General features: G+C 46.0%; 1 protein-coding gene across 4 annotated transcripts in view; it reads right to left on the bottom strand.

The window, feature by feature from the left end:
- Nucleotides 1–5911: 5911 nt before the first annotated feature.
- The window catches only part of SLC25A33 (solute carrier family 25 member 33), a 45285-nt gene continuing 37181 nt past the window's right edge, over nucleotides 5912–14015 (bottom strand). For all 4 annotated transcript variants that reach the window (XM_031664273.1, XM_003891075.3, XM_009188833.4 and 1 more), the window contains exons 5-7: nucleotides 13601–13667; nucleotides 8760–9040; nucleotides 5912–6384 (exon numbers count right to left, since the gene is read on the bottom strand). In XM_031664273.1, coding sequence (XP_031520133.1) covers nucleotides 6182–6384; nucleotides 8760–9040; nucleotides 13601–13667 — 551 coding nt within the window. In that variant the 3' untranslated portion in view covers nucleotides 5912–6181. The remainder of the gene's footprint in view (nucleotides 6385–8759; nucleotides 9041–13600; nucleotides 13668–14015) is intronic.

The raw sequence follows: 14015 nt of genomic DNA, 5'->3' as shown, positions 1-14015 counted from the left end.
CCGGTGCTGTTTAGCAGCTCCTTAAGCCGCTCCAATGGTTGAAAAACTAGTTTTTTAGAAACACGATCATCCACGGATAGGGACATGGTTAAATAAATCATAGGACAGCCATAGTTCGCAACATAACGCAACCATTAGAAAGAATGCCAGATCCAGGCAGGGCGCGGTGGCCGCACTCCCAGCACTTCCCGAGGCCGAGGCGGGCGGATCACAAGGTGATCGAGACCATCCTAACACGGTGAAACCCCATCTCTACTAAAAATACTAACTCCATCTCTACTAAAAAATTAGCCAGGCGTGGTGGCGGGCGCCTGTAGTCCCAGCTACTCGGGAGGCTGAGGCAGGAGAATGGCGGGAACCCGAGAGGCGGAGCTTTCAGTGAGCCGAGATGGCGCCACTGCACTCCACTCCAGCCTGGGCGACAAAGCCAGACTCCTTCTCAAAAAAGAAAAACAAAGAAGAAAGAAGGAAAAGAAAGAAAAGAAAGAAAGAAAGAAAAGCAAGCAAGCAAGCCAGCCAGCCAGATCTGGAGTTATTGGCATAGATGGATGATAATTGTTTCTAAGAAGCAACATGCAGGCGGGCCGCGGTGGTTTACACCTGTTAATTCCAGCACTTTGGGAGGCCAAGGCGGGCAGATCACCTGAGGTCAAAAGTTCAAGACCAGGCTGGGCAACATGGTGAAAGCCAGTCTCTAATGAAAATACAAAAATTAGCCGGGCGTGGTGGTGCACGCCTGTAATCCCAGCTACTCAGGAAGCTGAGGCACAAGCATTGCTTGAACCCGGGAGGCGGATATTGCAATGAGTCAAGATTGCGCCACTGCACTCCAGCCTGGGTGACAGAGGGAGACTCCTTCTCGAAAAAACAAAAACGACAACAAAAAAGCAACATGCAGGCCGTGCACATGGCGGCTCATGCCTGTAATCCCAGCATTTTGGGAGGCCGAGGGGCGGATCACAAGGTCAGGAGTTCGAGACCATCCTGACCAACATGGTGAAACCTGGTCTCCACTAAAAATACAAAAATTAGCTGGGTGTGGTGGTGCGCGCCTATAGTCACAGCTACACGGGAGGCTAAGGCAGGAGAATCGCTTGAACCCAGGAGGTGGAGGTTGCAGCGAGCTGAGGTTGCGCCACTGCACTCCAGCCTGGCGACAGAGAGACTCCATCTCAAAAAAAAAAAAAAAATTAAAAAGAAAAAAGCAACATGAAGATTGATTTTTAAATAATATTCAAAGCTTAAATAAAGCCTTATGTGCTTGTAGGAAGTGGAGGATAGTTAACGCTTAACTGCAAACTGACTACCTGGTGGTGGGAGATTTGAGAGGAAGAGTCACTGTGTTTCATTATTGATTTCAGCTAAATTACTAGTTTTTAAAAAGTAAACAGAAAATATTTGTATCTAATTACACACTATGTTCCACTGTTCTGACAAGTTTGCTTTTTTTTTTTTCCGGAGGTTAACATTGTAAACTCTTTGTGGGTAGTGACAGGTTAAGGGCAAATATTTTTTTGCTCCTGCAGCCAGTTCCTCTGTCCACACCCGAATCACGCACATTCACTAGGTGGGAAAGAGGACTGGAGAGTGAAGCAGACAGGAAACCTGGAGGTTCACTTGGGTCTGGACCTCCTTTCTTGTGAGTATCCCAGCAAAAGCCTTTCCATGCGGTCTTGATGCTTTCACCAGCCATGAGCAAACAAAATAATCATCTAAGGTTTATCTTCCCTCAAAACAGCAATTGTGTTTAAGTACTATTTGCTTCCCAAGGAAGATTGTTTGCATGTCCCACCCAAAGGAATCTTTATGTGGCCAATTCTGTTATGTGCATTATCAGCGGTATCATCCATGGATCTGTAATTCTTAAGTAAATGGAATGAAATGGTTTGTCAGGTCTTGACTTTGGAGTCAGACCATTCTACAGGCTTAGATGCCCCTCTTGCTCTGTCATCCAGATTGGGGTACAGTGGCATGATCCCATGGCTCACTGCAGCCTCAACCTCCTGGGCTCAAGGGATCCTCCCACCTCAGCCTCCCAAGTAGCTGGGACTACAGGTGCATGCTCAACTAATTTTTTGTAGAGAGAGGGTCTCCCTATGTTGCCCAGGCTGGCCTTGAACTCCTGGCCTCAAGCAATTCTCCTTCCTCAGCCTCCCAAAGTGCTGGGATTACAGGTGTGAGCTACCGCGAGGTGGCTTACACCTGTAATCTCAGCACTCTGGGAGGCCAAAGCAGGCAGACCACTTGAGATCAGGCGTTTGAGACCAGCCTAGCCAACATGGTGACTAAAAATACAAAAATACAAAAATTAGCCAGGTGTGGTGGCGGGCACCTGTAATTCCAGATACTTGGTAGGCTGAGGCAAGAGAATTGCTTGAACCCGGGAGGCGGAGGTTGCAGTGAGCCGAGATCATGCCATTGCACTCCAGCCTGAGCCACAGAGCCAGACTCCATCTCAAAAAAAAAAATTGTTTTTATTTAAAAAATCTTGGCCAGGCACGGTGGCTCACGCCTGTAATCCCAGCATTTTGGGAGGCTGAGGTGGGCGGATTACGAGGTCAGGAGATCAAGACCATCCTGGCTAACAGTGAAACCCCGTCTCTACTGAAGAATACAAAAAATTAGCCAGGTGTAGTGGCGAGTGCCTAAAGTCCTAGCTACTCGGGAGGCTGAGGCAGGAGAATGGTGTGAACCCAGAAGGCGGAGGTTGCAGTAAGCCGAGATTGCACCACTGCACTCCAGCCTGGGCGACAGAGCGAGACTCCGTTTCAAAAAAAAAAAAAAATCTTTATATGAAAAAAAGAGAAAGAAAAAAGCATAACCGGGTGACTACAGTCAATAATAATTTAACCGTACTTTTGAGACAGGGTCACTCCTGTCACCCAAGCTGTAATGCAATGGTGCCATCTCAGCTCACTGCAAACTCCGCCTCCTGGGCTCAAGTCATTCATTCTCCTGCCTCATTTTCTGGAGCAGCTGACACCACAAGTGCACACCACTACCACACCCAGCTTTTTTTTTTTTTTTTTTTTTTAGATAAAGACAGGGTTTCACCATGTTGCCAGGCTGATCTCGAACTCCTGAGTACAAGCGATCCTCCGCCTGCCTCACCCTCCCAAAGTGCTGGGGTTACAAGCGTGAACCACCCAGCCCCAACATTAACTGTACCTTTCAAAATAAGAGTGTAACTGGATTGTTTGCAACTCAATGGATAAATGCTTGAAGGAAATGGAGACCCCATTCTCCATGATGTGCTTATTTCACGTTGCATGCCTGCATCAAAACATCTCATGTACCCCATAAATATATACACCTCCTATATACTCACAAAAATTAAGAGAAAAACCACAGATATTTCCCATGTTTAAAGCTAATGAGCTTTAAACTGTAAAGCTTATAGAGGAAACATCACTTCTTTCCTACTTTGGGTGCCTAAGCAGCTTGCATTTCCATGCCCTGGGGCAGGAGAAGCAGAAAACTAAAATTATAATTAGTTACTATCTAATTTATTCATTCAAGAATGAGTGAAAACAAAGCAATTTTACACCTTCATATTAGATACAATCTTGGAAAACAGGTTTTAATATGGATATAGGAGGATGTTGCTAAGTGCCATCATCGAATATGAATACTAAAATAGGAATGTGAATATTAAAATAAGATGTTACTCTGTAATCCCAGTCCTTTGGGAGGCTGAGGAGGTAAGATCGCTTCTGGCCAGTAGTCTAAGACCAGCCTGGGCAATATAGCAAAACCTTGTCTGCACAAAGAATGAAAAAACATTAGCTGGGCATGGTGGTACTTTCCTGTGGTCCAAGCTGCTTTGGGAGGCTGAGGTGGGAGGATCCCTTGTGCCCAGGAGTTTGAGGTTACAGTGAGCTATGACCTTGCCACTGTATCCAGCTTCAGTGACTCAGTGATACCTTGTCTGAAAACAGTAACAACAAAAAGGGCATGGGGTGTAGGGCGGGCCAGGTATGGTGGCTCACTCCTGTAATCCCAGTACTTTGGGAGGCCGAGGCAGGTAGATCACCTGAGGTCAGGAGTTTGAGACCAGCCTGGCCAACATGGTAAAACCCCATCTCTACTAAAAGTACAAAATTAGCCAGGTGTGGTGGTGCACGCCTGTAGTCCCAGCTACCCAGGAGGCTAAGACAGGAGAATTGCTTGAAACCGGGAGGCAGAGGCTGCAGTGAGCTGAGATCGTGCCACTGCACTCCAGCCTGGGAAAGACGGAGCGAGACTCCATCTCAAAAACAAAACTTCTGGAATAGCATTCCTATCATGTATTGTAAAGTACAGAAGCTTCACTAAAGTCACTCATTTTGACTTCTATATAGTTGTTGGAGCAATTATACTAGAGAGTCAAGAATCCAGTTAACTTCCCTTATGACTATATAAAGGTGAATAAAAGTAAACTCGATTTAAATATAACTTGGAAATATCCTCCTCTTAACCCTAACAGAATGTCTGCAAGTAAACCTGAAACTACAGTGCATAGGTATTAGAAATGAGTATCTTTCTAGACATTCGATTGAAAACCCACCTTCATGTATAATATAATGAAATTCCAGTGACAGCTAATGGGAAGACTACGGGCTTTACTTGCCTTCTTAGTATCATCTTTTTCTTCCCTCATTAAATTTGCTTTAAAACCAAGGGGGTAACACCCTGACTTTTTTTTTTTTGAGACGGAGTCTCACTCTATCATCCAGGCTGGAGTGCAGTGGCGTGATCTCGGCTCACTGCCAGCTCTGCCTCCCGGGTTCACGCCATTCTCCTGCCTCAGCCTCCCGAGTAGCTGGGACTACAGGCACCCGCCACCACATCTGGCTAATTTTTTTGTATTTTTTTTTTTAGTAGAGATGGGGTTTCACCGTGTTAGCCAGGATGGTCTTGATCTCCTGACCTCCTGATCCGCCCGCCTCGGCCTCCCAAAGTGCTGGGGTTAAAATTTTTTTTTTTTTAACATTGAACTAGGATATTTAAATAATCCCAGTGCTTTCTATCAGAATAAAGGTGAGCTCTCTGACGGGTGAGCCATAGTCCTATGTTGTGCTCCTTTTCTGCAAAAGCAGAGGTCCAAGAATAGGGCTAAAGACCTCAGTGGGAATGACCGTTCTTCATCACATTCTGGATTCACAGCCAAACAGGTCGGCTGTGCTGTCACACACTTAACAAGGTAACTGGTCTTAACTTCCGAAACTATATCCAGGAGCCAGGCCACTGATAAACAGTTCTTTAAAAATTCTTGCCTTTGGTTCAAAGTAGGGAGAAGAGGATAACTTCAGGAAATTTTTTATAGCTTAAAATATTTAGTGTCAGAAAGTTATATATATTCATCTCAGTAGTCTGAAAGCTTAGATGATCTGCATGTAATCGGAAATGTACGAAGGAGAAAAATTGCTGGGAAGTTTGTCCTGGTCCACACACCACCATCAAAATGTGACGCTTTTTTTTCTTTTGAGATAGAGTCTCGCTCTGTCAACCACGCTGGAGTAAAGTGGCACGATCTTGGCTGGCTGCAACTTCCGCCCCCGGGGGGTTTCAAGTGATTCTCCTGCCTCAGCCTCCCAAGTAGCTGGGATTACAGGCGCACGCCTGGCTAATTTTTATATTTTTAGTAGAGACAGGGTTTCGCCATGTTGGCCAGGCTGGTCTGGAACTCCTGACTTCAGGTGATCCATCTGCCTCAGCCTCCCAAAGTGCTGGGATTACAGACGTGAGCCACTGCACCCAGCCAAAATGTGACATTTCTTCCTTATCTAGCAGTGCAAGATCTTAAAGTCAGATTACAAAACAAGTTGTATTCTGACTTTATCATTTTTCTATGCATTTCTAGGGCATGTTTATCTGAACTACTTAAGTCCTTCATAGTACAGTGAGCATAAAAGAGGACACAAGCCAAATGTATACTTAAATTAAATAGCATGATTTAATTTAGTTGGTGCTTAACCCTGAATCCTCTTAAGTTAAAAAAAATGTTATAATTAACTATTAACGTTAATGAATTTAAACCTTCCAGAAAGCATGAATCCAAAAGGAAATGTCCAACAGGTGATATTAGCCAGATATTTTATGGCCTTTCCTGTTTCAGTCTCAAACGTTCTAAACATCAATGGGGGAAAAATTCTCTAGAGTTTTTCAGTTTTATTCTTCTAGAGCACAATTTTCTGGCATGTTACTGAGTACGGTCTTCTAACAGGTACACAATTAACTCGTAAGTAGACAACACAATGGCAGTATTTGGGATCTGCCGGATAAGCTGGGCAAAGAGTCCTCTATAAAAGGCGAGATAGCCTTCTTCCCGGAACACCAGGCGCGCCGTCTGGACAAAAGACTTGTACTTGGTGCCCTCTTCCCGGAGCCTTGTCCTTATGACTTCTGCAGAGAGAGAAAGACCTACTTTACTCCACATATTAAATGGGGAAAGAATCCACAGCACGCAACTTTAAAACTGTCAAGGTTAGGCCGGTTGCGGTGTCTCACACTGTAATCCCAGAACTTTGGGAGGCAGCGGTGGGCGGATCACTTGAGGCCAGGAGTTGGAGACCAGCCTGGCCAACATGGTGAAACTCCGTCTCTACTGAAAATACAAAAATTAGCCAGGCATGGTGGTGCACGCCTACTATTAGAGTGGCTGAGGAATGAAGATCGCTTGAACCTGGGAGGTGAAGGTTGCAGTCGGGATCGTGCCACTGCACTCCAGCCTGGGCCACAGAGCAAGCAAGACTCTGTCTCAAAAAAGAAAGAAATAAAATAAAATTGTCAAGGTTACAACTATGTCTGTTTCCCACCTCAGCTGTATTTGGACAGGAAAGTCATATACCTAGAGAGATAATGAAAAATTAAGTTCTTTTTAGAACCATTTCCAACTCTAGGATTTGGTCAACTATTGACACTTACATATACACAAAAGTACAAAATAACTTTTTTTTTTTTTGAGGCAGAGTCTCACTCTGTCACTCAGGCTGGAGTGCAGTGGGTACGATCTTGGCTCACTGCAACCTCTGCCTCCCTGGTTCAAGTGATTCTCCTGCCTCAGCCTCCTGAGTAGCTGGGATTACAAGCACCCGCCACCATGCCTGGCTAATTTTTGTATTTTTAGTAGAGACGGGGTTTCGCCATGTTGGCCAGCCTGGTTTCGAACTCCTTTTCTCAGATGATGTTCTCGTCTTGGCCTCCCAAAGTGCCGGGATTACAGCAAAATAACTTTTAAGGGGTTAAAAAGTCCAGGCGTGGTGGCTCAAGCCTGTAATCCCAGCACTTTGGGAGGCTGAGGCGGGCAGATCACGAGGTCAGGAGATCGAGACCATCCTGGCTAACACTGTGAAACCCCGTCTCTACTAAAAAAATACAAAAAACTAGCCGGGCGTGGTGGTGGGTGCCTGTAGTCCCAGCTACTCAGGAGGCTGAGGCAGGAGAATGGCGTGAACCGCGGAGCTTGCAGTGAGCCGAGATCGCGCCACTGCACTCCTGCCTGGGGCACAGAGCAAGACTCAGTCTCAAAAAACAAAAAAAAGTGGGGGGAGGGTGTTAAAAGAAAAGCTTAGTTTGAATGGAACTTAATGTTAAAATAATTCACGGTTTTCTACTCCCAATTAAGCAAATGCTAATTTCACTGAAGGTGTAATTTGTATGAAGTATGGCAATATCTTCAACGAATTCTTTTCTTATACTTTTCAGTTTTCTTTTCCTCCTGGAAACATTTTCTACTCCGCCCGGCTCAAAAGCCACCCTCTCCTTTTGCTAGCTTTTGCCCACCTGGGCCTCCTTCCCAGACACCTACAGTTGGACATTCATCATTTCTGCCCTCACACAGACCTCAGACCCTGTGAGGCATCACTGACCTCTTTCCTCACATGTCCTTTGGGGTCAGCTTAGTGTCCCAGGACACAAGGGGGACTCAGCACCTGTTACTGAGTTGACTGTATTCATTTGTCATAGCTGACAGTAAGTAGGCTTATGAAAATAAACCCTGTTTTTCATGGCACAATAAACTAAGCATTTTTAAAAACAAGTAGGCCAGTAGGTCAACAATTCCATAACTTAAAAAAATAAACTTACCCAAAGTAGCCTTACTTAAGGCTCCATTAGAAATGAAGGCTGATTTTTATTTTTATTTTTTTTTTGAGACAGAGTCTTGCTCTGTCACCAGAGTGGAGTGCAGTGGCTTGATCTCGGCTCACGGCAACCTCCACCTCCCGGGTTCAAGCAATTCTCCTGCCTCAGCCTCCCAAGTAGCTGGGACTACAGGTGTGTGCTACCATGCCCAGCTAATTTTGTATTTTTCGTAAGGATGGAGTTTCACTGTGTTGGCCAGGCTGGTCTCAATCTCTTGACCTCATGATCCACCTGCCTCAGCCTCCCCAAAGTGCTGGGATTATAGGCGTGAGCCACCATGCCCGGCCAAGGCTGAGTGATTTTTAAGTTTGGCTCCCATATTATTATTTTGATTCAAGGAATATTAAATACAATCCAGATTTTTAGCTTCCTTGAAAACAGCAGAAGTTTAGCAACCCAGGGCCTGCGTTTCTGCACAGCAAGTTTTGGCTATAATCAGCTGGAGCTGAGTAAAGTCGAGTTCCCACCACTCACGTGACCTCCGTCCATGCGGTTAGAGCCGTTTCCCTCGTACTCACTGACCTTACCTGCAGGGATCCTGTGCCTCAGCGTGTGCCACAGAAGTCTAGATATACCCACAAATGACAAACCTGACAGCTGTTTTACTGCTCTGGAAGAACAAAAGCAAAACATACCGTGTGGATAAGCAATGCAGGAGGCACAGCCCTTAGAAAGAGCAGCAGCTGCCATAAGTCCAAAAAAACTTGTGGGATTTTTCTCAGTCCCATTTGCAGAAGAGGCTAATGGAGCTTCTTTCAGATACTTCTTTAAACTTTCATAAATAGCAAAGCAGATTATAGTTTCGGAAATTCCAGCATAAGAGGCAGTTAATCCTCTATAGAAGCCACGAATGCCTTCAGTCTGGTAAACGTAACGAGCACACTGGAGTGTATTCATCTGCTTAGAGCCCCTCACTCTGCATAAAAGAGACCAGCACAGGCTGTTAAAGAGACACGTCATGGCGGAACACAGAGATATCACACAGTAGGAGAATGGGTCTTCCTTGTGGTGTTAGGATACCTGTTTTCATCCTCATTCCTGGCTCCTAACTCTCATAGCCCTTGTCTTTTGTTACAATGTGGGGTGTGTGAGGCCACAGGGGCAGCCTCTGATAGTCCCTCAATCTCCTTTCGCCTGCCCCAAGGCCATCCTCTAATGTCCCTACCCTGTTGATCTTACTCCATGAGAGTCCCCTTCTATCCCTTGGGGGAAGGAATGCTGCTGGCATGAAGCTTCCAGAAAAACCCAAGAGGACAGGGTTCAGGGAGCTTTCAGAGCTGATCGCATGCAGGCTCCTGGAGGGTGGCCCCTGGGGAGGGTATGAAAGCTCCGCGCCCCTTACTCTGTACCTGGCCCTACCTATTTCTTCTTCTGTATCCTTGCGATGTCCTTTATAACAAACCAGTAAATATTAAGTGTTTCCCTGAGTTCTGTGAGCCACTCCAGCAAATTAATAGAATCCAAAGAGAGGGGCATGGGAACCCCAACTTGAAGCTGGTCGTTTAGAAGCTCTGGAGGCCCAGACATGCAACTGGTGTGTGGGTGGGTGGGGGGTGGGCAGTCCTGGGGGCTAAGCCCCCAATCTATGGGGCTGTCTCTTGTTAGACAGTGTCGGAACTGAACGAGAGGACACCCAGCTGGTGTCCGCTGCTCAGTGTGTGGGAAAACCCCCCTGCACATTTGGTCACAGAAGTCATCTTCTTTTTTTTTTTTTTTTTTTTTTTTGAGACGGAGTCTGGCTCTGCAGCCCAGGCTAGAGTGCAGTGGCCGGATCTCAGCTCACTGCAAGCTCCGCCTCCCGGGTTCACGCCATTCTCCGGCCTCAGCCTCCCGAGTAGCTGGGACTACAGGCGCCCGCCACCTCGCCCGGCTAGTTTTTTGTATTTCTTAGTAGAGACGGGGTTTCACCGTGTTAGCCAGGATGGTCTCGATCTCCTGACCTCGTGATCCACCCGTCTCGGCCTCCCAAAGTGCTGGGATTACAGGCTTGAGCCACCGCGCCCGGCCATCTTCTGTGTCAATGACTGTTGTGGTGTGACAGTGGAGGAAAAACATGGTTTGAGGAAGAGTTTTTTCCACGTATCTTTGTACTGTTGTCAGCTGACCCCCAGCCCACTGAGGCCAGACCAATTAGCTGGCACATCTGACAGGCCCACAGAATACTCGCTACATCTGTATCAAGAGTCATAGAAACATGTTCATAAAAACATTAACATTTGACCTAATTTTAGAAAGAGCTGCAGGGAGCAGTAAGGCTCATCACAGAGGAACTACAACTGCAAAACAATCAGAACAATCCAGATAGCTGACCATGGTACACCTGCTAGATTAAGTCACAAGGCCGTGAGACACAGGGAATGCTTTCAGTGGAAAACAGGACTAAGTTAAAGGTAAAGGACGATCACAAGGGCTAGGCGCAGTGGCTCACACCTGTAATCCCAGCACTTCGGGAGGCTGAGGCGGAAGGACTGCTTGAGGCCAGGAGTTCAAGACCAGCCTGGCCAATGTAGTGAGGCCCTATCTCTACAAAAAAATAAATAATAAGAAAGAAAAACAGGAACATTCCAACCTGTTGGTGAGGCTACTTATTAGATTTCTGATTGCACTCATCTCCAAATAGATTCTAATTATTGCTAAATTTATAAAATCATAAAACATCAAAATAAAACAGCAAATGAAAAGCCTCAGGTTTAGAGGCTCCTACCCCAGGACGTAAAGCATTTATGAACTGCCTGGCTGCAAGGCAGGAGTGAGCCACTGGATGAGCGTAGTCAGCTGTGCACCGGTCACACGTCACAGACCCCTCCAAGCAGGCGCAGACCTGGGGCCCTTGGGCTTCACTCAGTCTCAACTGGCCTCTCTCCCTTTATTATCTCCGCATAGACTGTTCCCGCTCCTTAGTCGCAGTGACCTTTCTAACACAAATCCAACCACGCAACTCCCATCCAGAGGCTGGGTGCCTGTAATCCCAGCACTTTGGGAGGCCGAGGCGGGCAGATCACAGGGTCAGGAGATCGAGACCAACCTGGCTAACATGGTGAAACCCTGTCTCTACTAAAAAATACAAAAAATTAGCTGGGCGTGGTGGCGGGCACCTGTATTCCCAGCTGTTCGGGAGGCTGAGGCAGGAGAATGGCATGAACCTGGGAGGCGGAGCTTGCAGTGAGCTGAGATGCGCCGCTGCACTCCAGCCTGGGCTACAGGGCAAGACTCCATCTCAAAACAAAACATCCAGAGTTTCTCACCCTTGGCACTATTCACATTTGGGGCTAGATCATTCAGTTTGGGGAGAAGCAGGCTGTCATGTGCCTTGTAGGATGTTTAGCAGCATCGCAGCCTCTATTCACACTAGACACCAAAAACACCCACCTAAGTTGTGGCAACTTCAAATGTCTCCAAACTTAGCTGCTGAATGTCCCCTGGAAAGCACCCCCTACTTCCATCCTCCATTTCCCGAGACTGCCCTCAAAGTCCAACTCCAAATTCCCTTTCAGGCCTGGGAAGGATTGGGTTCTCCTGCTCTTCCAGCCTTATTCTTCCATAACTCCCTTCTCCTCGGAGCAGATGCACATACTACACGCCAACCACACTTTCTGTCTTACAGCTCCCTAGAACTAACCATGCTTTTTTTTTTTTGAGACAGAGTCTTACTCACTCTATCCCCCAGGCTGGAGTGCAGTGGTGTGATCTCAGCTACAACCTCCAACTTCTGGGTTCAAGCGATCTCCTGCTTCAGCCTCCCTGGGATTACAGGTGCATGCCACCATGCCCGGCTAATTTTTGTGTTTTTTGTAGAGACGTGGTTTCACCATGTTGGCCAGGCTGGTCTTGAACTCCTGACTTTGTGATCTGCCCTCCTCGGCCTCCCAAAGTGCTGGGATTACAGGCATGAGCCACCACGTCCAGCCTGCCTCCTTTCTTTAGAGGCAGCTGAAAATCAGAGTGGACTGGCTAGAAGTTTCCAATGTACACATTTCCAGGGGTTCTTAATAGAATGCTGGTAGTTCGTTCACTTGGACTGGGGAGAAAATGGCATCTTTAACCCTAATCCCTAACCGAAATCCAAAAGTTAAATTGTTAACTATTGGAGTTTGGGGCTAAGCATAGTAGGGTATCTAATCCCAGTTTGGGTCTTAGCTATTGTGTCTTCAGAAGTATTAAAGCCACCTTCGTACTTTATTTCATTTCAGCTAGGGTTTTTTACAACTTAGATGAAACTTAGCTTTATTGATGATAAGTTTAAAACACTCTTTACGCCGGGTTCCATTAGCTTGGGTTAATCGTATTTATTACAAATGTAAATAAACAGGCCACAGTAGTACTAGTAGTAGTACCTGTGATTTGACACACATAGAAATATTTTCATGTCACATTATATTTGTTGAAAACATCACAGGACACGGTTTATCATTTCTTAGAAATTATGGCAGTTACTGGACTACTATCTTGTTAATTTAATGTGTTAAAGAGGCACACTACTATATCACTGATAAGTGTATTTTTAAAAACCTTATTGTAAGGCCTGGTGTGGTGGTTCACGCCTGTAATCCCAGCACTTTGGGAAGCCGAGACAGGAGGATTGCTTGAGCCCAGGAGTTGAGACCAGCCTGGGCAACATGGCAAGATCCATCTCTATAAGAAAAACAAAATTAGCTGGATGTGGTGGCATGCACTTGTGATCTCAAACTACTGAGGAGGTGAGGCTGAGGCAGGAGGATTGCTTGAGCCTGGGAGGTCGAGGCTGGGTGATAGATGAGACCCTGTCTCAAAAAAAAAAAAGAAAAGGGAAAAAAAACACATTATTCTACCTGGGAGGCATAGATTGCAGTGGGCTGAGATTGCACTGCACTTCAGCCTGGGCAGCAAGTGAGACCCTATCTCAAAAACAAAACAAAACAAAACAAACCAAAAAAAACCACCCAAAAAACAACATTATTCTAAAAAGGGCCTGCAGGTGTCACCAGACTACCAAAGGAATCCACAGCCCTACAAAATGTTACAAACCCCTGGCTGGAGTTCGAGGGCAGAAGCCTATTACAGTTTAGGGCCTTTGGAGACTAAAATTAGCCCTCTGAGGTCCGAGGACACTCAGAGTTCTGCCTTTACTGTCTTCCCTTTTGAGAGGGAGACCATCTGGAGGAGAACCCACAGCACTTCAACTGGGATGGGGTCTGCAAAGGAGAGACAGTCACTGACTCTCTGAGACAACAGGCAGGACTGCGGATCAGGGAACGCAACCAGAGAAATCCCCCTCCTTCCCCTGTTTGTCATCTCTGTTGCCCTCATCTTCCAATGATGCTCACAACACAAACCTCAATGCAAAAGGAATCCTGCATGCACTTAAATTAAGAAAACGAGGAGGGGGATAGCTAAGGAATCTGTATATCTCATTCCTTAGAGATGTGGGGGAATTCGGGCAAGAAAAAAAAAAATCCCAAAAATCCTTTCATTAAGGAAGGAACAAATAATAACTTACTTCTGTTCTAGCTGCATTCGGGTTTTAACCATCCATATAGGATTCATTAAGGAATTTGTGATAAAAGCTGGAAAAAAAAAAAAAAACAGTAAAGGTCAACACTGTACATAGTCAATACTTATTAAAGATGTCTATTATCATATAATAAACTTTGAAATCAGGATTTCAATGGCCTAATAAAAAGACAGTAGGAAGCAGTTATATTTCTTTTTCTTTTTCTTTTTTTTGGAGACAGATTCTTGTTCTGTTGCCCAGGCTGGAGTGCAATGGGCACTCCAGTGATCACTCCAGCGATCTCAGCTCACTGCAAGCTCTGCCTCCCAGGTTCACGCCATTCTCCTGCCTCAGCCTCCCGAGTAGCTGGGACCACAGGCGCCTGCCACCACACCCAGCTAATTTTTTGTATTTTTAGTAG

This window comes from Papio anubis, chromosome 1, assembly GCF_008728515.1.
Source record: "Papio anubis isolate 15944 chromosome 1, Panubis1.0, whole genome shotgun sequence".
Lineage (NCBI taxonomy): Eukaryota > Metazoa > Chordata > Mammalia > Primates > Cercopithecidae > Papio > Papio anubis.
This window is presented reverse-complemented; position numbering and strand designations above follow the sequence as displayed.